The sequence below is a fragment of the Dermochelys coriacea genome, chromosome 2, assembly GCF_009764565.3.
Source record: "Dermochelys coriacea isolate rDerCor1 chromosome 2, rDerCor1.pri.v4, whole genome shotgun sequence".
NCBI lineage: Eukaryota > Metazoa > Chordata > Testudines > Dermochelyidae > Dermochelys > Dermochelys coriacea.
Window position 1 is genome coordinate 70,491,803 of NC_050069.1, and position 26,263 is coordinate 70,518,065.

The 26,263-nt window shown below is 41.8% G+C and overlaps 1 protein-coding gene across 1 annotated transcript in view; it reads right to left on the reverse strand.

The window, feature by feature from the left end:
- Positions 1-26,263, reverse strand: part of RP1 (RP1 axonemal microtubule associated) — a 264,400-nt gene that overhangs the window by 199,280 nt on the left and 38,857 nt on the right. The window contains exons 6-16 of the mRNA XM_043507860.1: positions 25,770-25,921; positions 25,051-25,129; positions 15,739-15,814; positions 14,086-14,162; positions 13,951-13,982; positions 13,668-13,797; positions 9,259-9,359; positions 6,276-6,449; positions 5,552-5,764; positions 4,894-5,071; positions 1,209-1,340 (exon numbers count right to left, since the gene is read on the reverse strand). Of these exons, the coding sequence (XP_043363795.1) occupies positions 1,209-1,340; positions 4,894-5,071; positions 5,552-5,764; positions 6,276-6,449; positions 9,259-9,359; positions 13,668-13,797; positions 13,951-13,982; positions 14,086-14,162; positions 15,739-15,814; positions 25,051-25,129; positions 25,770-25,921 (1,344 nt within the window). The remainder of the gene's footprint in view (positions 1-1,208; positions 1,341-4,893; positions 5,072-5,551; positions 5,765-6,275; positions 6,450-9,258; positions 9,360-13,667; positions 13,798-13,950; positions 13,983-14,085; positions 14,163-15,738; positions 15,815-25,050; positions 25,130-25,769; positions 25,922-26,263) is intronic.

The window sequence follows — 26,263 nt, forward strand, 5'->3', positions numbered from 1 at the left end:
GGGGAACTTTGCACCACTGAAATAAGAACAAGATTCTTCCCTCAGAGAAAGTTCGCACTTGGGCTGCATGACCTTGTCCTGCTAAATCAGAAATCTTTAGACTTTGAAGAGAACATGAAACTCCTGCAAACTGAGTTCTTGGCTGCTGCAAGTTTATTTATTTTATTTCGTTCCATAGTAATTCTAGGACCAGGGCAAGAATTACTATCAAACAGCAATCTTTGTGGTTGAAGAGCAGACATTTCCATTTAGTTAGAAATACAGGGTGTTTTTTTGTTTTGTTTTGATTATTAATCCCTTAAAAAAAACATGGTTTAAATTGAATGGGGGTGGAGATGAAATACTGAAACTTTAAAAAAAATACCAAAATACCTGAGTTTTCCATCTCAAATACTTCTCACTGTAAATGGTATCACTGGTGAATTGCTGTTATTGTTTATATTATGGTAGTGTCCACAATCTGCTAGGCACTATACAATACACACTAGAGAACCAACCCTGCCCCAAACAATATGATCTTAATCTCTTTATGCCACTCCCAGTGTAGCAGGTTACCGGGGGGAGAGAATTGCTGAAGGCTTTGCAATCCTGAAGCAATGCCCAGCTGATCGACGGCTCCTTGCGGGCCACCGGCAGACATGGATCAGATCAGCATTAACAACTCCTCATCCCGTCGGTCCTGGGAACAGGGCCTCCTCATCTGCATCCAGTGGATATTGGGGGCACCAGAGTACTGAGGCCAGTATGTACTGGGTCAAGAATCCTTACTCCCTTCCCCCAGTAAATTATACACAACAATATGATGCAATCATATCAAAGCCCACTAAAGTAAATGGAAAGACTTCCATTGACCTCAATGGGCTTTTGTATTGGGCCCTACATTGTATTAGCACAGTTATATAGAATGTAGAGTGGCTCAGATTAGTAGAGAAAAGAGCTGGGCTATATTATAATAATGTATTCAAAATCCGCATAGTGAAATTAGTCAAATCAGTTATATGCTGACTATTGGGTATCCAATATGATAAACTTCACTGCTTTTTCAAATAACAACAAGTCTGTTAAAGAGCAGTTCATATCCACACTGTACATTGCAACAGTCTAGAAAAGCCATTTGGTGTCGTCCCTAGGGTAGGTCATCACAAAGAAATATCAAAGGCAGGCAAATCACACTACTGCAATATAGATTTTTGAAAACTATTCCTTACTTGGGGGTGGAGAAGCTGATGGGCTCTGAGCCAATGGCTTCTGGGCTTTTGCTGGTTGATGTTCACATTCTCTGATCCTTCCCTTTAGTTGGGTGAGTATCGCAGATGTTCCCATAGGCTTTTCCCTGCCAACTAAAATAAAAAAATGTAAGATGTGACACTACCAAAAAATCATTGGCTTCTCCTACTTAAAAGCTACCCATGTATTCAATGGCAAAAACTAGTAATAAACCTTGCAATTGTCAGACAAATGTACAAGATATACCAAAATCTTCTCTGTGCATTGCATAGATGTAAGTAATAGGTTTTTATTGCTAGCAGCAGGCATAAAAAAAAAAGAAAAAAGAAAAAAAGATGGCATGCCAATAAAATCCATTCACCGCTTTGCAATTCTAAGCAACAATTTAACATTGATGTATGAATCAAATTACTCGTTCAAATGCTGTTTTCTTGATGTTAAGTCCCTCCGCCAATGTTTTCTTTCTTAAAGGGGGCCATTGCTTGAAATCTCTTTCAAACAAAACTGCCAGTGGCCATTTCTGAACTATGAAATAGCAAAGAGACAAATCTTGGCTGCTCTGAAAAAAGCATTACATCCTTTTATCTTCTTTTATTAAGAGGCAAGTTATTTTAGAACCAATTTTGATACCTGAGTCTATAACGGAGTAGCGATTTTTATTATAGCGATACCAGTTAGCATTGCTTTAGTTAAGGCTTTCCATTGAAAACCCTTTTCTTCATCGGTTTAGTAGGAAAAATTCTTCTCTCTCGTCTGCATGGTATATAGTGACTCAAATATTCTGCCCCCTTCACCCCAACTACACATACGGTGCATGCACTGAACTTCCAGTGATGCCATGGTTATGATTACTTTTTATTATAATGCTTCTGTATACCTTTGGAATTGTTTAAATAATAATATAAACCGTGTGCTATAACACAGTCTCTGTCTGCTGATTGAGGTATTTTTGATGAGTTTATACGGCTTTTTTGTATCTGGGGTTCCCAACTAATAGCCAAAGCTTGATGGTCAATTCCTCATTTTCATGGGCTCTCTCATTTTTTATCTGAAATATCTTTGAGCTAACATCCACAAGATATAAAAAGCTGTGACTGTACTGGTTTCTGCCACGCTCTCACTGGCCAAGTGACTATCAGCTGCGTGCCAAATGGAAAATAAAAAAGGGCTCTGAATGATATAATTCTTTATCAACTGGCTCATATATTTCATTCTGAGGTGCATAAAAGTACTCTTTGGAACTTTTAGTGCATGACAATTGGGTCTACATGGACACTTAGTGAGCAGCAGGCTAGTGCAAGGTAGATTTACATCTCAGCCAGCCACAAACTCAGTGTCTGCATAGACAAGCCCTGAGTGTGATGAAAATTGGATTATGTATCACCCCATTAAACTACCAAATTAGAACCAAGAACTGGTCTTTTTAGGGAAACATGAAGGCTGGGATTTGCAAAGAACCTTAAGGAAGTTAATTGTCTAACTCAACAGGAATTGGGAACTTAAATCACTTGGGCCCAGATCCTCAAAGCTATTTAGGTTCCTAACTTTCATTGAAATCAATAGGAATTAAGTGACTAAATACCTTTAAGGATCCAGGCCCCAGCTCCTTTGAAAATCCCATTATAAAGGAATAATCATTAAAGCATAAGCAATGTGAATTTAGAAGAAGACTATTTTAATCATATGAAACTATTCCCATTTTGTAGATGGGATTATAAATGTCATATGAAGACAAGGCTGTCTCTGCAATTAAAACTCTATAGCCTTCAAAGATACGGGAGTTCTGCATGAGATGGGGTTGTAAGGGTGAACCATGGAAAGTTTTAATCAATCTATTAAGCTGCTTTCTCTGTGGGGAAAAAAGAGGTTTAGTAGCTCTTGTTATCTATCTTATGATTCAACATCAGAAAAGAATCAGTAGATGAAATTCTAAAACTTCACAGTCTGAATTATGTCTGTCCCCGTGTGGGAGCACAAGAGGGGGAGAAATTACAGGGAGCTATTTACCCTCTACTACATCTGCTCAAGAGACTTCAGAAAGCTAATTTACGGCTCTCTGCTGCCAAGGTGGTTAGAACAGACTGGCCCAGGGAATGTTTAGATGGGTGTGGCTTCCTCATCTGGCCATAGGATAGTACTAGGTAGGCTGCTATGGGGGAGTACAGCCTAGCTCTTTTTATACCATTCTTAAAGAGGTAGGAAGGACTACCTCTTACCTGTATAACACCCTTCTCTCATAATAATAATGACAATGACTCTGGTGACACTGGGACCTAGACAAGTATGACTTCAAGCACTGCCACTTAGACAGTCCAACATCCCCCCTCCCCCATTTCAGTATGTCTGTGCCTAATGCAGCCCATAAGGTACAGCAGTTGTATATTAATTTTAAAAGGTAATCCCAAATTAATGTCTTTTAGTTCCTGAAGACTGGTTTCATGTTCCCATTTATCTGAATGTCCATGTAAAAAGCACTTCTATTTTAAACTTCTCTCTCTTTGCCTCATAAAAAAGGAGGACATTAAGTGAAAAAAGATAAAAACTGATCAACAATTTCTGGTCATTTACTCCAGATTGTTAGCATCACAGAAATGTAATCAATATTTAGCAAGATCGCCACTACCAGTAGACATTCCAACAGAAACTCAGAGATGTAGATTTTCAAATCTATTCCATAGTTTACTCATGATGAGACTTTGTACTGTGCTTTGTACTGTTCACACTTTCTGACTGTTGAGCAGAAGTGCTTATTTTCTTTTGAACTGGCCTGCAGACAACTATGGTGTGTGTTAAAGTTACAGTTCAATGAAGGGGGCAGATATTCGCGAGGAAGTACAGCTTTGTGGCTAGGGCAGAGGACTCAGAGATCTGGGTTCTAACTCCTGACAGACTTTCTGTGTGGAAGTTCCCCACAGTATAATATATAATATAATGATATAATAATATACCTCACAAGGATGTTGTGATACTTAATTCATTAGTCTTTATGGAGGTGTTTTGATGCCATGATTAAAGCAACACAGAAATGTATAAAAACAAAGCTGTCAGGTCTGCATAGTTAGCAACCACTGACAGTGGAGCAGATTCTCCCTTCTACTCCATTCACACTTTGGGGATTTCCAGAGTGAGAGAGTCCACTCCAGATATACAACCAGCCTACCTGGCTCCTATGCCACATTTCTTGCAGTCTCCAGCAGTGAGGGGCATATTGAAGTTAGAGAGGGGGTATGGCCAGAGCACATTCAAGTTGTATTCAGCTGGGGAGCAGTTTCTTGGGAACTGCTGCCAGCTGGCACATGGTAGAGCTGCCCCCAGGCTGCTCTAACCCATGACTGGAGTTGGGCAGAGAATCAAGGAGCTGTAATAACCAGATGTTATGACCATTATCCACATACTCAAAGTTTCATTTATTCAGCAAAAAAACATTTTTTTTTCCTTTTAACTCCTGAGTTGGTAAAATGAGGTATAAAAATTACCACTGTATATGGGAGGAATTAGTGGCAAGTAGGATATGTTTCTCATTTAAAGTACTAAAACGTTCAAGAGCAAATTTTCAAGTTTGGTCTCTGTATTTTTGCCTTAAACTTTGTGGTCATAAATATTTACATATACAGCTATAAATATGTGAAATACTCAGTGGTTTGTTTAGTATTCAAAGTTGCATACATTTGATGACTCGTGGGTAAAACAAAATGTTTCTCTCTCCAGTGTGAACAACTGGCTTGGTCTGGCCATTTGATTGGAGACCAACATACATTCCTCTGTTTTGAACAGATTCTAGACTCACAGATCCACTTTCTAAGTTCTTCTCAATTTTAAAGTGACAATACACATCACCCGTCCCCTAAAAAAAATGAAATATAGAAATGTGAGTTCAACAATTGAATGTGATACGCAGTTGGAAAACTTTAAAATAAAAACTTGAATATTTGTGTCAATTCAGTTTGTTTTTTAAGTTTTAAGCATATTGTTAAGTTGTCTAACTGTTCCATCCTATAAATATAGCTTCATGTTTGGACCTATTTATTCCTTTGTGATCAGAAATAGAGATATAATGATCTGAATAAGGGAAATATCATGCATGAGACAGAGAGTTCTGATTCATGTAAAGTGTTTAGGCAAAGGCTAAACTGTCTTCAAAGCAGAGTTTCCCAGTTCTGCAAGTTTTATGGCTGCATGGGAAATGTAAAAAATCTCTATTTTAGACAACAGGGGGTAATGCAGTTTGATTATTTTACTGACTTTAAAGATTTTATTCCTTCTCTCTGGCATTGGCAAGTTACTTAAAAATTTTAAAAGGCAAATATGAACAAGAACTGCTTACCGTTCCATTACACTCGCCATCCTTGATCCTCAGATACATTCTTGGGTTTCTCAGACTCTCAATCATGCAAATTCCAGAGCTGATTTTATGCACTTTCCAGTAGGATTCTTCAGATTGCTTTCCTGCCCCACTGCAGCTCCCATCAGGCCTGAGGCAGAGAGCCTGGTAGACACTTGTGGTAAGCAGAATTATGGCACCATTGTGGAACACACCCTACAAATTGATAGATAAAATATCCATTTGTAAATTACATGGCTTCCCCAACCCCCTTTGATTTTTCACCTTTATACACTCCATCATTTGGCAGTAGTTGTACCTTTACAATAGCAATTAAGCAGAAGATGTGAATTATTTTTTTCAAACCACTACAGGCACATTTCCACATATAAGGTGGTAAGTGACGCAAGTACATTTTTGTCACAAATCATGTAAGTGTTCCTTCGACTAGCAAGCTGGTCTTTCCTTCTATGCAAACAATTTTCCATCCAGCTCTGTTGTGTGTACAGCCCTGGTTTTGGAAGGTTTTTTGACTGTCTGTGACTTCCCCAGGGTTCACATCATGATATCTCCCTGTTAAACTGTAGTCGCAGTCTTTAGCTCCACCTAGTGGGAGGAGATCACTCTTTCAACTTTCAGTTTGCTGGAATGTGTTCAAATCCAGTGGGCTTTACAAGAAAAAACTATTTGCAGTTTAGTTTCCTTGATTTCGCTCCCCCAACCTTACCTTCACATGCACACCAAATTCTTTCAAGAGTCCTGCATAGCCTACTGTATCATCAGCTACTTTGCCTTGAAGACTGAATGTAATCATGTGCCCTGGATTCCGGGCTGATTCTAGAATTGCACAGCAATTTGGCTGAACATGAACTTGAAGCTCACAGAGAGAATCTTCATTGTCCTAACACAAGAAAAGCAGGAATAATCAATTATATGAACCACTAGATATAAGTAATATGAAAGAGAAGTCACGCCATGGGCTCTTTATTTCTGTACCTCTATTAATTCCTCATGGTGCCAGAAACATATTGCTATTAGCCATAAAGATCAACCTAATATGGAAATTCTCAAATTTGTTTTTGAGCTTGAAATTCTAAAATTAAGAGGCCTGAAACTGAGGACAGAATCTTGAAATAAGACAAGCCTGTTATCTATTTGTAATTATGTTCATTGGGTACAATTTGTTTCCTGGGTTCTGCTAGAGAAAGTCAGGTCAGGAACTGTCAGAGGCAGTGCAGGTAAAACAATAAGATACCCAGACTCCTTACTGCGGAGGTCTGGGGTCACCTGGTGCAGCCCACAAACTGGACTGAGGCAGAAGAGAGGGTGCAAGGCCAGGGCTCCCAGGAAATGCACTCAGAATATCTTTCAGGTACTTTTCACCAGCAGCAGCACTGTGGCCCCCCACGTCAGGGTTTATATTGCTCTCCCTGGATAAACATCTAGGGACGGCAGCAACCCACAGGGATCCAACCAGATGGCTGAATCAGGCTTATTATTTGTATTTGTCTGGTCAGAGTGTAAAGGGCTGTGGATTATTTCCTGGTCCTTTTGCATGAAAGACATTATACACAAAAATACACATTGTATTGGAACTATAACGGAGCTGGGCAAAAATGAAAAGTTTCAAGATTTCAAAGCTGTTTTCATTTCACATGTTTCAAAGCGGACTCTTGCTTTTTCAAAAAAATCGTTAAATTTTTTAATCTCTCATTTACTGAAAACTCAGGTTTAAGAAAATGAAAAATGTCAATAGCCATTTTAATAACAGTTTTGATAACTTTTAAAATAACAAATTAGATAAAAAAGTTGTTTCCAAGAAAGGCCATTTTTGCATGAAAAAACCCCCCTTTGGATTCAAAACATTTCAACGTGCTCTAACTGAAGCTTTTGAGAATAAAAGAAATCAGGTGGCATTTAAATGAGACTGTGAAACAAGAGAGCCACAGGACCTTTGATGAAATCTGAAACCTATACAAATGATTACAGTATTACGGTACTGTTTTACAATTACACAGCACCTTTCTTCCAAGGATCACAAAGTGCTTTAATTAATTAATTAATCCTCACAACTTCCTCATGAAGAAGTGTTTTATTACTATATGCAATTTAGAATTGGTAAACTGAGGCAGAGACTTTAAGTGGCTTGCCCAAAATCCAAAAGAAAAAGTCAGTGACAGAGGTGGAAATAGAAGAATGGTATCCTTTAACCCTATTTGTAATGATGTCAAGAACAAGAAAGAGCTGTTCATTGCTGTGTGGAACAGGAACAAGAAGAGTTTGCACCATTTATTCTGTGGCTTGAAGCCATTCCCAAATAGGTGCCCAATTCTGCAAGGTGCTGAGTAAACTCTTCTCCCACTAAAGCCGATGTATATTATATAAAGGAGGCTTGTGGCCTGCTTTGACCACTAGGTTACTTGCTTCTCGAATAAGGGAAAGCAAAACACAGTTGGTTCCATACTCAGTAAAACACAGTTCTATCTTCTACAACTCCACTTGCCTAATCACACGTTGTGAGTGCTGTGACAGAGTGATGCTGGGCTTGGCTTCCAGGAGGAAGACTTTTTCCTGTTGAGCTCAGTACCTCTGCAGGAGGTGGGAGAGGAGAAAGAGAAAGAAAAGGGACTGAGGCCGTCTCTTCTGCAGTGCCGAAAGGCCACTGGGGAAGACGTTAGATAAAGGAAGGAGCCAAAGAGGAGGATAGGAAGGAGCCTATTTCCTGAAGCTCTCAAGAGTTTACAGGGGAAGATGGAGAGACTCCCTTCTAAAGGGTTCCTGGGCTTCACGGGAAATGGGATGAAAGAGCCTCTCTCCTGCAGCACTCAGGAGCTCCATTCTTTAAAAATGTCTTTAACATAAAGCTCAAGAGCTTTGCAGGTTGACAAGGGGATGAAGCAAGGTCTCTCCCTTTCCCACCTCCAAACTGATGTTGCCTAGGCGGTATCTTCTGGCCCTTGATCTGCTTGTTGATTTGACCAGGGTTGTGGAAGAACCCTCCCCATAAGTTGACTAAATGGGATCCAGTTTCTTTGGTTCCCACCTAGTAGGACTTACAAGGTTTCACGTGCTTGACTTCCCAAGAAGCTTGCAGTCAGGAAAACATGCACACAAGCAAGCAAGTAAAACCAGTAATAATCTGCTGCTGTTGACAAAAATCTACCTTTGAGGAGAGGATGAGAGAGCAGGGATCAAGCTAGGCTTGGAACATTAACTTGCAACAAGCCTTGAAAGGCAGGTTAGTTACAAAAAGTGATAGAGAAATAAATGGATATTTACAATTAGCACTTGGCACTGATAATTAATTATCCAAGGAGAGAAGATGCCAGGGCATGCCAGATATGTTGTCAACATTTGACTAGCTGGTATAAACAATGAAACACAGCTCATAATGTTCAAGGTTGTAGAAATCAAATCCTTCTCAATAAGCCATTAAAAATATTAAGTGAGATACTAAGTGAGATTCAGGAGGAAAGAGTAAAAATATAAATAGATGGGCACCAAAGCAGAATCCAAACTTTCCAGATCTTTGGCAAGTTCAAACTTCAGATTTTGGTTTTGCAACTTGGCCTCATCTCTGATTGGAAGTACCTGCTACTTATTAGTACAGAGAACAAAATCTGCATTATATTTAATAAATTTATAAATAATTAATAAATAATAATAATAATAATCCTGAAACAATTAAAAGCAATAAGGCAATTTCATACCATTCCAGTGACATAACCATTGTCAAGAGCAAGGGCAAGATGTGGCATCTGATGACTCTTAAACACATGTGCATTTCTTTTGACAGTCACATCAAAAAGACCTAAAGAGTTTTGGGGAGAAAAAAAAGTAAAGCCACAGACGTATTCAAACTCATTTTTACATCTAATACCCACAAGTGACTTCTGATTTGGCAAAGACATTATCTGACAGGGAAGAGGCTGAATTAAAAAATTTAGTGATTAGAACTGAGGAAAAATTTGGACTATGATCAACAGATCGCCTCCCAATTTATTTGGGGAAGCTTATAAAGTCACTGCCTTAGAGCTAACAGCAAAGCTCAAAAATCTCTTGGCAAGAGTAGATTTATTGTTTGTAAAATATCAAAACAAAATAATACTCCATCCCAATACCCCAAAAAGGGAGCCAGGGACTCAATGAAGTGTACTAGAGGCCTCACTATAGTTAATTGATTTTATGTGGAAGACACACATATACCACAAAAAGAAAAGGAGGACTTGTGGCACCTTAGAGACTAACAAATTTATTTGAGCTTAAGCTTTCGTGAGCTACAGCTCACTTCATCGGATGCAATCAGTGGAAAATACAGTGGGGAGATTTATATACACGGAGAACATGAAACAATGGGTGTTACCATACACACCAGCAACCACACACCACACAACAGAACCACTAACTCAGGAACCTATCCTTGCAACAAAGCCCGTTGCCAACTGTGTCCACATATCTATTCAGGAGACACCATCATAGGGCCGAATCACATCAGCCACACTATCACAAGCTCGTTCACCTGCACATCTACCCATGTAATATATGCCATCACGTGCTAGCAATGCCCCTCTGCCACATACATTGGCCAAAGCAGACAGTCTCTACGTAAAAGAATAAATGGACACAAATCAGACATCAAGAATTATAACATTCAAAAACCAGTCGGAGAACACTTCAATCTCTCCGGTCACTCGATTACAGACCTAAAAGTGGCAATTCTTCAACAAAAAAACTTCAAAAACAGACTCCAACAAGAGACTGCTGAATTGGAATTAATTTGCAAACTGGATACAATTAACTTATGTTTGAATAAAGACTGGGAGTGGATGGGTCATTACACAAAGTAAAACTATTTCCCCATGTTTATTCACCCTTCTCCCCCCCCCAGATACATTGCTAACCGAATGCATCTGATGAAGTGAGCTGTAGCTCATGAACGCTTATGCTCAAATAAATTTGTTAGTCTCTAAGGTGCCACAAGTCCTCCTTTTCTTTTTGCAGATACAGACTAACACGGCTGCTACTCTGAAACAAATGCCACAGTGAAGGGCAGCAGTATACAATTCTAAGATAGATAGGGAGATAAAAATATATTTCTTTCAGCAGAATTCTATTTATTATTTGTAAAAACAAATTTTGCAGCATGGCTCTGAATTTCCATATTCTTAAGATTTACCTCTTCCATGATGCGTCCAAAACCCTTGACAATGGTGAGGCAGTGAAGTGCTTACTGCATTAGCAGTGACAGTTGTTTATTTATTATATTTATAATAATAGCCTTGCCAACAGGGGAACACAAGGTAGCTCCCTGTTGTCTCTCATCATATACTTAGCGAGAGATTCTCACCCCAATTCTGGCACCTGTGGACCTGAAGCAGCACAGCCCCATATATGTAAGGGGAAGATTCCCCCAGCACAGGCAATATGGTAGACAATTCCCAGTATAGAGATGTGCCAGAGTGAGCCTGGGGGCAAGAGGTGCAGGTTTGGGGCAGGGTGCAGCACACAGCAGTACAGAGATTCTAGACATCACTGTGGCTCATAGGGTATCCCAGGGGGCTGCCATAACTCAGACAGGCTCCAGGGCCACGTTATTCCCGGGGCCTCTCCAGTCCCTGGAGCAGCCCTGGATCAGGAGGGTGCTAGGGTGACTGATAGTCACCTTATCCCCTCCCTCTTGGGCTGAGAGTTCTGGGCTGTGCTTCTTAAGAGTACAATATTCAGTGCTTTTCACAATGGAGCCTTGATCCCTAACTGGGGCCTCCAGGCAATACCACATTATAAATATATACATAAATAACGCTGTACTTTCCCTAAATGCATGTAGCTCCCAATGATAGCAATAAATACAGTGAGTCAAACTCAACCCTGGTGTAATTCCACTGTGTGTCATTTCTCTCCCACAGGCCTTTTCTATCACTCTGATGGGCCCATTTGCAGTGCAAGGTACTACTCAGAACGGCAGAATCTGGCCCAGAAATTTTATCTATTGACTAATTTTGTTCCATTCATAATAAAATAGATCTGTTGCAACCTGCTGTTTAGTAGTTAAAAAATTAAGCATATTCATTCAGTGAAGCAAGGCTGCATGCACTGTATGCCTATTTAAACTATTATTCTAACTAGATCAACTAAATTCAAGGTAATTATCTCATACATGGGAGCATCTTGCATGCTGGCAGTGTTCCTACATGCCAGAATCAAGCCACATCTCAGAAAATAATAATCACAATGGCACTTCTCTTAATGCTTCCAGTTAGGGAAAAAAAAACCCTGGAAAATTAATAATGCCTGAGCCAAATCCTCAACTGATGTAAATTGCCATTACTCCATCAAAAGCACTGGAGCTAACCTGATTTACACCAGCTGAGGATCTGGTCCGAAGTTATTAATAAATTGTTCCTTGTGGTCCCACCAACATTTGAAAGACAGGAAAGTTTCAGCCCAAGTAGCTTCCACTAAAGTTGCTTACTATGAAAGATAAATAGATGGTGCTTCTTTTTGGAAACTTCATTCCTAACTGTGAGCGCAAGGAACAGTTCCCCAAGATAAAAAATTAAGCCACAAGTCTCACATCAGCTCCAGTACAGAGCTAGTCTAAAGTAATGAGCATGTGTTTAACCCAAACAAACGTTCAAAGGAAATTTTGAGGGGTAGAGATGTGTTCTTCATGCCAAGAAGTGTACGTAGCTGTGTGACTACATTTGACATCACAATTGTGCTAGCTGCATGCTCTATTTACATGGTCATTTGCAGTAACTGTGTGTGCAGTTGTGATACCTGCACAATTACACACAGACTGAAAATAGTACTCACTAAAAATTAGAACATGACATGCATGATGATTTTACTTCTAATGTGTAAAATTAAATGTACAGAAAGTGCTATAAATTTAATGTGTTTATATGTTTAAAAAACTTCCATGCAGAAGTCCACATATGCACATGCAGATGCAACAGTCCACAGTGAAGCAGACAGCAGTGTAAATTTGGATTCTGCATGCAAAATGATTATGAACTCTGTGGTGTCATGTGGAATTGAATCAAACATAATCCATCAGTCCAAGCTATAGTGTTAAAAATGGAACAGATTTGCTTATTGCCTCAGTGCAGACTAGGAGACCTGGTTCAAGTAAGTAGATTGGTTTGGAGGTTTACCCAGTAGTTCACAGTTTATAATCATAAAATGAAACTCCCTGTAGGATTTCCAGGATGCTCTCATGCTGGGTAACTGCATTTAGGGATTTGGAATGCTCTGAAATTTAAGGCAATTCTTAGAGATTTGATTAATTCAATATTCTGAGTCACTGAATAATTGCACTCCAAGAGCAACCATGATAACTAAAAAGGGATCTTTATGAAAATAAAGTGAAACCCATATTCCATGCCTATCAGATTTTATTTATCTACCTGTGGACTGTCCTGCATGGAGAAGATTACTTGAGGAGTTATTCATATGGGGGTTTTCTGCCCCAATTTCTCAGAGACATCCCACAGGTAATTGCTGGGAATTTGCTCATTGCCTTGAAGGCTCTCTCAAGTATGTTCTTCAAGGTTCTGTTCTGTTCAGAGCATAGGTGAGGCCACTCGGGAGAGACCTGAGACATTTTGGGTTGCACTGCCATAATGTACATGACAACAACCTCTTAATTTCATTTTCTCAGACCCTTGTAACACAGTACTTTCTCCTTGCCAGAGAGAGCTGAGGCTTGAATGGGAGTGAGTTGGCTGAAGCTAAGCCAGATAAGATTGAAATGATACTGGTAGAGAGGAGGAAGTATTTGGAGCTGGTGGCTGGGACAGTATCTGCCCCAGTTGTTGAGAGGGTTTTATCACCCTTACCATGGAGATTTGCACTCTGGATCACTAAACCAGCACGTGAAAACTAGATTCTATTTAATAATGGGAAGCCATTGTGAGATGTTCTTTTACAACAAAACCAAGTGGCTTTTACCATTAATAGTTTTAAATGCTTTCAAGAGTAAGAACATTCATGGTTGCCATTCTCTGCTCCTGTTAGAATTAATTTTAAATCTTATATGTGACACACGCAATGATCTGATGATGCCCTCCTTCCTCGTGCTGTTCACCCACATGTCCCCATCTGGTAAATATTTTACCATATTTGTCCTTCTTGTCACCAAGTGCATCAACTGTGCCATCTGGACTGAGGCGTATGAAACCACGGGTGAGCCTGCTGTAGAACTGAAGAGTGTTGCCTTTCTGAAACTTCCATCTTTCAGCAGCCCACTGGTTATATTTTTAAAAGAAAGAAGAAAAGAGCTCTTATGAGAAGATACAGGAAGAAAACTTCACATACAGAAATAACTATTGACCTGATTTTCCCTAGAACAGACTTTGTATACTGCCAAATCAATTTTTTAAAAGAGAAAAAGTCTTTACGTTTTCCTCTCTCTTGAGTTCCACCTCTTGCCCTGCAGAGATAGAGAGAATGTGATCAGTTTACACAGTATCCTGGCCATCCTTTGACACAGTCACAGTGACAAGGGACTCTCTTCTCCATTGTTTTATGCTTACTTGCAGAGAAGGTGGTAGTGTCAGTGACATTTAGTTCTCTTACAATTTTACCATCCTCTTCCCCTTGATCTAGCCACCTTTGGAGAAAAACAGAACCCATTCTGATTATATAGTTTTGATCTCAAACCCAGCAATATTTTTGTCACAATGTTTATACATTACATTTTAATATTTTGTGCACTGAGGCCCTGAACCAGTAAAGCACTTAAGCATGTGCTTAACTTTAAGTATGTGAGAGTTTCTATTGCTCACTTTTTTAAAGTTATATGTGTGCTTAAGCACTTTTCTTGATCAGGACCTAAAGGCCCAAGCCAGCCTGCCTACCTGGGGATCTCAACTAGTATGCTATCCCCCAATGCTAGGGATCAGTAATAGCAGATCCACCGACCACATTGTCTTCCCCCAAAAGCCTACCTCAGGGAGCCCAGCAGTACAGATTCCTAAAATTGCCTCTCATGAAGAAAATTTCTTGCAGGCAACACCATCCTCCCTACCCCCAACCCATTCAGTTGTAAACTGTGCCATTAAAAGTAAAAAAGGCTTTATTGTCTTCTCACTTACACTGAATAAATTAGAGATAACTCAGTTAAAGTCAAAGGAGTTGAACCATTGTAAAAGTGATGTCAGTGAGAGGTGTATCAAGCCCTACAACCACATAGAGGATTTTTCTGTGTGAAACAGATTTCAACAGTCCCTGAATTATTTATGAAACTAGCATTGTATTTCAAGCTCTCTCTGTAGCAGTTCATTTTACCTAGAATACTGAATCAAAATTAGATCACGCTAAGAGGAGGTGCTGTATCAGATGGGCAGAAAGTCCACACGCACACATAAATCAATTTCAGGGTGCACATCAATCACTCAAAGCAGTCTTGCGCACTTATTTATTCACTTGTAGAAGTGAAAAGAGGACACAGAATTGAGGTGCCATTGGCAAGTTGTAGCTGGATTCATACATGACTGGACTTTACGAATTCCTAATATTTGTACTGATTTTTATTAATATGACTTTCCATAAGCTATTTGTGAGTTTCTTGATATTATATAAAATTAGAAACGAGCACGGGAGTAGCAAATTCACAGCAGAAGAGACCACAGGGGAAGCAGCAGGAAAATTGATTTTGCTTCAAGTTCTGCTGCTGCTCAGTTACAGGTTGGGGGTGGACAGGGGAAGGACCAGCCACTCAGATACACCTCATGAGAACCTAAAGCCTGATCCTGAGTCCACTGAAGTAAATGCCAAAGCTCCCCTTGATATTGTTAATGGTGCAGAATTACCCTTAGAGGGAGAGCAATCCACTCAACTGAAAAGTGTTGCCTTGGATATAGGGAGAGGTGGATCAGCTGATGACAGATTCAAAACGTCAGATGAGGGGATGTGCCAGCCAGCAGCTGCTGAACATTGTAGCAGTGTGGGGTGGAGACACCTTATATAGAATATTTCAATGCTCAGTCAATGGTTAAATGTATCACAGGTCTGAAGTGACCGGACGTTGTTACCATCTTATGACTGTTTGGTAGAGTATGTAAAAGGAGTTGGATCATCTCAATTCGATTCTCATAGGACAAGCACCTCACAAATCACCCCTGACGGGAGACGCCACAAACAACTAATTGTTATTACAACATAACCCATTTGAAAACACCACCAACCTGTGACAAGGAAAAGAATAATCCAGGTCTGTGACAGGATCCTTGACTACAATCTTCTCCAGAAACCATCCATTTCCTATGAACAAAATAAAAACAAAGTACATCCTAAAATAAAAATTTTCTATGCGTGTGTATGTGTGTGTGTGGGGGGGAGGTGCATGCGCGTGCATACACACAAACACACTCATATATCTGGCCACAGTCTGATTTAAGTTACACCATCTTAAATCAAGGATAAGTCCACTGAATTCACATTCATGTCAATGTCAAACCAGTTTAAGTCAGATCAGAATCAGACCCAGTAACTTTAAACACAAATGAATATAACTTCAGCACCATGGAAGGAGTCACTCCCTAATATACAGTAGTGCTCATCATTTTCCTGTAATTACATAAAGTCCTTGTCAGGATTGAATGCTTTCAGAGCAACCCCTCGTGAGCCTGCACGTGTATTGCTCATAGCTCCCACTCAGACTCTTGCAGCAATTACCGAGACCAGATTAGGTAAAAGCACATACTCCTTTCCGGGGGGGTCTGGTTTATTAACTACATCCACAACGTGTAATTCACCATTTTAGTCACTCAAACACATATGTTCTCTGGATCCATATAACAGTCCTGGCAGGTTTTTCTTGCCCCTGATCAGGAGCTCCCCATGCCCCCATCACTCCAAGTCCTCTTCTTGGAGTTGGGTTGTAGTTCAAAGAGTCACTCCCTCAAGACAGGAGTCCCCCAGCCAGCTCTCCTTCTTGGAGCTGGGGTTGTAACTTAGGTCTTGTAGGCCTTAGTCAGCTTCTCCTTCAGCTGGACCCTTTTCCCCAATTAGTCCTTGGAGGGAGGGAGAGCTCAGTGGTTCGAGCACTGGCCTGCTTAAACCCAGGGTTGTGAGTTCAATCCTTGAGGGGGCCATTTAGGGATCTGGGGCAAAAATTGGAGATTGGTCCTGGTTTGAGCAGGGGATTGGACTAGATGACCTCCTGAGGTCCCTTCCAACCCTGATATTCTATGATTCAGTAGGCAGGCCTTCTCCTGCTATTAAAGAGGAGGTAGCATATACACTGCTCCCCTTTCTAAAGCTCATCCCAGTTGGCTGGGAGAAGGGGGAATTTTGCCCCACCTGCTCTACTAGACTCCTGGTCCTGGGCCCTTAAAGAAACTATAGCAAGATTTCCTCTCAAACACTATTTATACCCAAGACCACTTCCGCTCAAACCAATATCTTCTAGGACCTTGCATACCAGACCTCCCAAATCTTAAAGAGCCACACCACATAATGGAGATAGGCTGACCCCAGGCATCACTACCCTTAGGGGGACAGACTTCCTCATCACAGTACAAGCTATTGTAAGGAAAGAAAGATTCACTTCAAAAACTCTCTATTTACAGTCACATATGCTAGAAGCACCAGAGGTTTTAATAGTGGATGGTTGCAGGCTAGCACAGCTCTTTATCCCTCTCATTTAAAGAATTTAATTTATGTATTTGAGAAGATATTTTCTGAGTCTTTTTAATTCTTTAATATTTTGGTCAAATTATCAATAAAGCTGAACATATCAATATTTTGGATTTTTTTAAACATTAATGATCATTGCCAGCAAAGGTACAATCCATTCCCTGCTAGTCCATGACATTAAATGATGCAATATTCACTTGATGAGTACACATTGTGCAAGACAGTGCAACTCCATGGAATATTTCAGAAGTCCAGGAAGTTGACAGTTTAATCATTAACCAATCTGAGAGGCCCACACTGCCAGCAATTCTAAGGGACTGTATTAACTAGCTCAAAGCAGAATGAAGAAAATTGATTGTTTGACACTACTGATCTGGGCACATGGCTGTTTCATCATTGCAAAACTCCACAACAGAGACCCACGTTATAATGTGCAGAAACGTCAGAGGATAGCAGGCATTTTCCTGAGAGACACTACTGCAGAGGAAGAGTTGATGAGAATGGAGTTCATACGAGAATGGAGATTTTAAGATACAGTCAAACCTGCTATGAGCAACAAGCCAAATGATTAATTTAAAAAAAAAATCAATTGCTTAGAGGAAGTGGGTTTTCCAATAAAAATGGATTAAGACTGCAAGACTGCATTCAATAGATCTGGAGATACTTCCTTTGTCTCCCACTCGTTTGTCCAGCTTGTCTACTTAGATTGCAAGCTCTCTAGGGCAGGGACTGTCTCACAATGTTTCTGTATAGGGCTTAACACAATGGGGCCCTGATTTAGTCTGGGGTTTCTAGGCATTACTGTAATACGAATAGATAAAACAAATAATAATAGTACTAATAGTAATAATAATAAATAATAGTGTGGTCTTAAGACAGGAGGTTGCAAAATAAAGACTGCCACTGAAAAACCTATGAGAGGTTGTCTGGAGGAGCAGAAAAGGGGAAGTTACTCACCCTGCAGTTACTGAGGTTCTTCGAGATGTGTGTCCCTGTGGGTTCTCCACTCTAGGTGTCGGTGCATCCCGATGCCGTTGATCGGAGATTTTCGGTAGCAGTGCCTGGTCAGGATACAGGCTCTCATTTGGTATCTCCTGTCTCACTGGAATCTTCCTGAGCAGCTGCGTCCTGCACCCCCCCCTCCCCAGTTCCTTCTCTACCATGGAGCAATTATACTAGTGCTCCAAAGTAGAGGGGAGGAGGGCAGGGAGTGGAGCACCCACAGGGACACACATCTTGAAGAACTTCAGTTACTGCAAGGTGAGTAATTTCCCCTTCTTCTTCGAGTGCTGTCCCTGTGGGTGCTCCACTCTAGGTGAATGTGTAGCAGTTCCCACTATGGTCGGTAGGACTTTGGAGATGTGGCAGTGAGTACTGTAGAGAGTACTGTATGGCCTACTATGGTGTCTGCCATGGTATCTTGTGTGACAGCATAGTGTTTGGCAAACATGTCTTCAGATGACCATGTAGCCACTTTACAGATGTCAGAAATGGGTACATTATGTAGGAAGGCAACGGATGTCGACATAGCTCGAGTGGAATGAGTTCTAATGCCTTCGGGAGATTGAATATTTTGAATACAGTAAGAGGATCTGATGCAGTCAGAGATCCACTTGGACAGACATTGTTTAGAGATAGCCGTACCTTTCAATCTTTCGGTGATGGAGACAAAGAGTTGTGGAGATTTATGAAATGGCTTAGTCCTGTCTAAGTAAAAGGTGATTGCTCGCCTGATGTCAAGAGTAGGCAGGGTTGCCTGGTGTGTAGTCTTGTGAGGTTTGGGATAGAAAGTAGGTAAGTATATAGGTTGGTTAAGGTGGAAGGTGGGAAATCGTTTTATAGTGGGATGGATAAAGAGCGAATAACCTTCTAACAGGTGGTGGAAGGTGGTAATTGCTCCAGGTGTACTTTGATGGAGCTGAGCAAAAGTCCGTCCTGTTTTAGTTTCAGGAGGTAGTCTAGAATGTTAGGGAGGGTCACCGTATTGAGAATTAAGTGATTACATGAACACCAGAGGGTGAAACGCTTTCAATTCTGCTGGTAAGTTTTACGAGGGGAGTCTTTTCTACTGTGCAAGAGGACATATCGGGCTTGCTAGTTCATGGATTTGGAACCATAAAGGAACCAGGCTGTCAGGTGGAGCTTTTGGAGTTGGGGGTGAAGAACCCATCCATTGTCCTGGGAAAGGAGATGTGGCCTGTTGGGGAGAGTCCATGGATGATGGGAGGACATGAGGAGTAGGTAAGGATACCATATCTGTCTCGACCAACCCGGGACAACAAGGATGACCCAGGCCTTGTTGTCTACAATCTTTCGAAGAACGCTGTGTAGCAGAGGGATTGGTGGGATGGGGTACAGGAGAGAGCTGTTCCACGGGATGAGGAATGTGTCTCCTAGGGATGCAGTCCCGACTCCTGCTCTGGAGCAAAACAACTGACATTTTCAATTCTGAGTTGTGGCAAAGAGGTCGATTGACGGGTTGCCCCAGAGGGAGAAGAGCTGTTGCAGTATTGCAGGGTGAAGTTCCCATTCGTGTTCTGTCAAGAAGTGCCTGCTGAGTGTGTCAGCAGTAGTGTTGTGGCAGCCTGGTAGGTAGGAAGCAATGATTTGTATTTGATGTTGTATGCACCAATTCCATAGTCGGATGGCTTCCATGCAAAGGGAATGTGATTGGGCTCCCCCTTGTCTGTTGATGTAAAACATACATGCTATGTTGTCTGTTAAGACCCGAGTAGATTTGTTCTTTATGAGGGGAAGAAAGAGAAGGCATGCTTGCCTCACTGCTCTGAGCTCTAAGAGATTTATGTGTAGGTGAGTCTCTAATGCAGACCATCAGCCTTGGGCCCTGTGTCCCCATAGATGCACTCCCCAACCGATTAGGGAAGCATCCATGGTGAGCATGAGCATTGGGGATCGTTGCTGGAAGGAAACCCCAGTGCAGAGGTTTTCTGATCTTGTCCACCAATGTAGGGAAGCTAGAATATTGGGAGGAGGAGTTAGCAGCGTCCCTAAGGTGTGTCTTTTGGGTTTGAAATTCAAACTGAGCCAGCCCTGAAGACATCTCATGTGTAGCCTGTTGTGCTGGACCACGAAGGGTGGTGGCTGCCATGTGACTAAGGAGCTGTAGACAGATATTTGCCTGTGTCCTGGGATGAATAGAGAGCGTGCATATGAGCTGTGTGATAGCGAGGAATCTGTGCTTATGGGAGCAAGACTCTACTTTGGATTGAGTTGAGATGAGCTCCAATGAACTCGATCTGTTGTGTAGGTGTCAGGGTGGATTTTTGGATGTTTATTTGTAGGCCTACGCTGTGAAAGAGGGAGATGGCGAAACAGGTAACTTAAAGTGTCTCACCATAGGAGTTGCCCTTGATGAGGCAATCATCCAGGAAGGGGAAAAGCATGATCCCATGTTTGTGGAAGTGAGCCACAACCACAGCTAGAGTTTTGGAAAAGACTCTCAGCACTGTGGAGAGACCAAAAGGAAGAACTCTGTATTGAAAATGGTTGTGACCAATTGTGAATAGTAGGAAGCATCTGTGAGATGGATGAATTGATATATGTAAATAAGCATCCTGTAGATCAAGGGCTGTGAACCAGTCCCCTTGATCCAGTGCAGGAATTATTGTGACCATCTTGAATTTTTGTATCCTCATGAATTTGTTCAGTTGGCGTAGATCTAGTATAGTATATCCTGGTCTTTTTCTGGATCAGGAAGTAATGGGAGTAGAACCCTTTCCCTCGATGTTGTGTTGGCACAGATTCCACTGCGCCTAGCTGGAAAAGGTGAGCCACTTCCACGTGAAATAGGTGCTTATGAGAGGGGTCCCTGAAGAGGGACGGGGAAGGGTAGGAGGATAGGATATGAATGGGATAGAGTAGCCAGACTGAACTATTTCAAGGACCCAGCGGTCCTGTGTAATACACTGCCAGGCATGTTGGAAACTCCGGAGGCGGTGACCAAACGGGCAAGTGGGCTATGGAATCAAGGGGTGGTCACGCAGACCCTCGACCAATGTTTCAAAATTGTTGTTTATTCCCGGATGGATGGGAGGTGGTTGCTTGAGCTTGATTTTGTCTGCACTTAGGGGGCTAGCGCGATTCCTATTTACATCGTATGGTTTGGGTTGAGGCTGATCATATTGTTGTGTGTGCTGCCTTTGGTCGGGTTGGTATTTTTGTCTCCTGGGAAGAGATGGGTGAATACCCAGAGTGCGCAGTGTCGCTCTAGAATATTTCATGGTGTGAAGTAGTTCATCGGGTTTTTTGGAAAACAGTTTGTCTTTATCAAAGGGAAGGTCCTCCACTTTGGTCTGCAGATCTTTAGGGATGCCAGATGCAGAAAGTCATGAAGATCTGCGCATAACCACAGCAGTTGCAGTAGTACAGGCTGCTGTGTCTGCCATGTCTAAAAAGGCTTGTAAGGCCTTTCTGGAAATCAGTTGGCATTCGCTCAGAATTGATTTAAAGTCCACTCTCCTATCCTCTGGAATGTAGGAGGCAAATTCAAAAAGTTTATTGTAGTTATCAAAGTTGTAGCTGGCGAGGAGTGCAGGGTAGTTTGCAATCCTGAATTGTAGAGTGGAGGACGTGTAAACCTTGTCACCCAAGACGTCAAGGCGTTTAAGGTCCTTGTCTTGTGGGGTGGGCTGATATTGTGGCTGTTTCGTCCTTTGTGCAACTGCATCCATGATGAGAGAGTTCGGACGTGGGTGAGAAAATAGGAAGTCAGCATCCTTAGCAGGAACATAATATTTACGTTCGGCCTTTCTGCAGGTTGGTTATAAAAAAGCTGGAGTTTGCTGGAGAGTGTCAGCTGGTTCCAGGAGTGCTTCATTTATAGGGAGCACGATCTTTGAGGGCGCAGAGGGTTGAAGGATTCTGAGGAGTTTGTGTTGTGTCTCCTGAACCTCTTCTAGGGGGATGTCTTGACTGAGTTCCAACCTCTTGAAAAGCTCTTGAAATTGTTTAGTCATCCACGTTCTGTGGAGGCGGGGGGAGAGGGCTCCGTCTGGAGCAGGTGGAGAATTAGGGTTTGGTGAGTCAGGTTATGGTTTGTAGCTCACATTCTCAGGAGGGGGTTCAGGTATTCTAGAAGTGGACGGAGCTGGAGATCGAGGCACAGAAGCAGGTAGTGGTTTCGTGGAAGAGGTCTGAGGATGAGTGTTAGGAGGAAATGGCCAAACGTATCACTGAGGCCAAGGCATAGGGTAGGAGAACCCAGGTGCTGTCCATGGGGCGGCGAAGTAGGGAAACTGAGGCTGGTGGCTGTGGACTATAGCATGAGGTGGAAGAGGTTCTGGTGGAGGAGGAGAGGCAGGTGAGGGGAACTCTGCCTACTGCTGTATATCGGGTTTGCTGTCAGTGAAGGTAGCCAGTTCAGGTGGTGAGAGCGGCTGTTCGAAGAGTGAACCCTGTGTATCCAGGAGCAGAGAGTTAGGCTCAGATGGCACTGAGAGGTCACATTCAGTGAGGAACTGTTGCTCCTGTTCCCTGGGCTGCGCTGAGCCTGGACTGTGCTCTAGCGCATTAGCAAGTGAAACTGAAAGTGTCAGCGGTGCCCCAGGTCTGTTGGAGGTGCCCTGCAGGGAGTCAGCTGCTGGTGCCGGAGCAGGAGGCAGGCTCGGTGCCAATGTTTTTTCCGGCACTGGGGCAGAATGCACAGTCGGCACCGCAGCTATTTTTAGCGCGGAGGGGGTCGGTGCTGTTGTCCTTGTCGGCACTGGGCAGAGCACGCAGCTGGCACCGTGGCTATTTTTAGCACTGAAGCGCTCAGTGCCACGGAAACCTTCCTGGTATGGGAGGTTGGGTTCCTGCCTCTGCGGGAGCGCAGCTGAGGCTTTAGAAAGAGCTGAGGCACCTGCCTGTGGCGCTGTCAGCACAGAGGGTAAGGATCTCGCGGGAGACCCTTTGCCCTTGTTGGAGTCTCTCCTTGGAGACTGCTGTGCTTCTTGCCTCTGCTCCAGAGAGGGTGAAGCAACACTCCCAGCTGGTTCACATCTGGCCAGGGACCATGTAGAAGCGGGTTTAACTTCCTCCAACAGCGGCTGCAGGGATTTTTACATCAGAAGCCTTTTAAGCTGCAGGTCCCTATTGCACCGAGCCCTTGACTTGAGGCTTGTACAGTGGAGGCACTTTGCAGGGATGTGGGTTCCCCGAGGCACTTCACACAATGTGAGTGCCCATTAGACCGTGGCATGGAGTCCTGACAGGAAACACACTTTTTGAATCCTGAAGCCCCTGGCATTGTGAATTAGAAATGGCAGGGGAGAGTGTCTCAGCGGGAGACAAGCCTGAAGCGAAAAGTTTTTGTTGTTGTTTGTTTGGGTTTTTTTGTTTTTGTTTTTAACTAACTAACTATGTAACTACACTAAAGGAAGGGAAACAACTGGGATGTAACTAATAACTACTTCATATTCTTTGTTACTTTTTTCCTACAGAGACCAGGGAAGAGAAGCAGCACTGCCCCAAGTCTCATCTTCAGCTGAGGATGGATGAGAAGGAACTGAGGGGGGTGCGGTGACACAGCTGCTCAGGAAGATTCCAAGGAGATGGGAGATACCAACTGAGCTCCTGCCTCCTGACCAGGCACTGCTACCGATCAATGGCACTGGGACGCACTGACACCTAGAGTGGAGCACCCACAGGGACAGCACTCGAAGAAGAACTCAAGGATTTTCCCCACAGAGGGTTTTTCTTGAGCCATTTTCCCTTCTAATCCTGTGGTTCTTAGGGATTTATCCATAGGAAAAGGAATTGCTACTTTCTTGTGGTCTCCCTTCCATTTGACAGCCTGGTTCAATAACAACTATGTAATCATTAACTGGGTCCTTTCTCAGCAGCTTAGAAGAAGCCACAGAAGGGATCCAGAGCAAAATATCACAGCTCCCATTCACGATTTTCCTGGATTTCCATGTGAAAATCTGGGAGCAAAGAGGGAACAGTACTACGGAAAGAGACATCTCATCTAATGTGCTCCATCCCTTCCTCTCCCAAAAGTCACCACGCTCTCTACTTGATGAGTTCCAATCCAGGGGCATCTGTGTAAGGCCAATGAACCAGAGAGAATGTGTGACAGAAGTGCCACTTCTCCCCTTCCATATGGAGAGGGGTTGGGATGTCCTCCACAAGTGAATTAATGTGGGATGATCTAGTAATGAGTGATATTTTGTACACATTGGAGGGATGGGGGGAGGGAAGGGAGATGGGGAGGTTAACTATATTACTGCCTGTATCTAAAATATCAAGACAGAATAAATTGACACCTCTACGAGACACTCTGGCCCAGACTGTCTAGCATTGATCTGCTATAGAGTTTGATATTCAGCATCAAATAAATCCAAGTCTTGTGATCATTGGCAATTTGGTTCATAGCCCATATCTCCATTAATTCTGCGTGTACAGCACTGAGCACAATGCCCCTCAAATCCCTGGTTGGGACTTTCAGGCACTACTGCAATTTAAATAATAATGATACTAATAAATTTCATTTACAGCGATAGCCAATCTCTAGAAGACATACAGAATATAAACTGTACAATGAAATATTCAAAGTGCAGAAAAGATAAACAAATTAATTTTTTCAAAGGGAAATGACAGAACTATAATGTTCAGTACCCTTTTTTTAAAAGTAACTTTTTAATACAAATATTTGGACTAGAATAGAAGTTAAGGATGACTGTTTGGAATTTGTGATGGTACCAAAATGTAACCTTTTCATTTTAATGACTGGTCTTCTTTGCCTCTCCCCATAAAATACCTTGGTCACATTATTTCATATGAATATTTTATAAATACCTACTCTAATTTCACAGAAAGCTGTGGTCAGTATTCAGTTACTATATGTAGCGATTTCTCACCTGATCCAAGTCCATTGTGTCCTATAACAATCTTATACAAATTTCCAAGGTGCACAGCTTCAAGTAGGAAGAGGTCAGTCTGCAAACCAGCCAAGAAAAGTGCAATTAAATTTCTAAAAAAACTCCCCATCCAATGGGACCCATAAAACCTGCTGTAGAAAACCTGTGAAACTCTTCTATGAGGTATGAGCATCCCAATATGCTCTATGAAATAATGTATGATAATGTCAAAGCAGACAAGCAAAGTTGGTTTCCAGGACCAATGATTATGATTAAAGAGCTAATCCTGATCACTTTGTTTATGTGTGTAGTCCTATTCAAATTAACGCAATTACTAGAGTGAGGAGAGCAGAAACTAGCCCATAGTTTAGTTAACAAAACAATCACAAATTGTAGTATAATTTAATATCAGAATATAGTAAAATATGTATTTTACTGAAGTTATTTCTTCTCTTCATATATATTATTTAAATAATTAAGAAATTTAAAAAACAGTTTGCACTTTACCTATACAATAATTATTATGGATTATAATTTCCCCAAAAATGTCAATGCAAATGTTTAAAAAAAATTTTGGCTTAGTGGTGCAGATTTCCTATGAACTTTGCAGTCTACCAGTGATCTTTGCTAGTGCAAGTCCTACCTTGGCCAGATCTTACAAGGTAGAGAGCTAGAAAGGACATACAAATGGACCGGGACGTATGCTTCTTGTCACTCACTTGTCCTTTTAGAAATTTCCTAGGCTTCTTTGACCTAAGTAGCTGTCTGGAGCCTGTATCGCCTTCTTCCCCATGGATGGAAATATAGACATCAGCTTCTGTTCCGGCATTCCACAGCTCTCCTGTTGTCACATACATCTCATATTCAGTCACTGACAGTAAAAGAAGACAGGATTTTACACTACAATACTACTATAGTTATAGCAATATCCAGTTCAAAAGCAGAGTGACTATATAGTCCAAATACATCTGTATCAAGGATCAGCTATCATGTACTTTTCAGTTCATAAAAATTCCATTTAATATTAAGTAAAGTGACACACAAACTTGTTTTGATTTTGTGTGCATGCTGTTTACCCCAGGTTGGTATTCCCAGTAGCGAATGCAAATTGAAAATCAGCTCTAAATGCACAACAGTATATCTTTGTCCTTCAGCACCACTTACAGTCATTACAAAGCAGAAAAGTAAACAAAGTAAATCCAAGATTAGCATC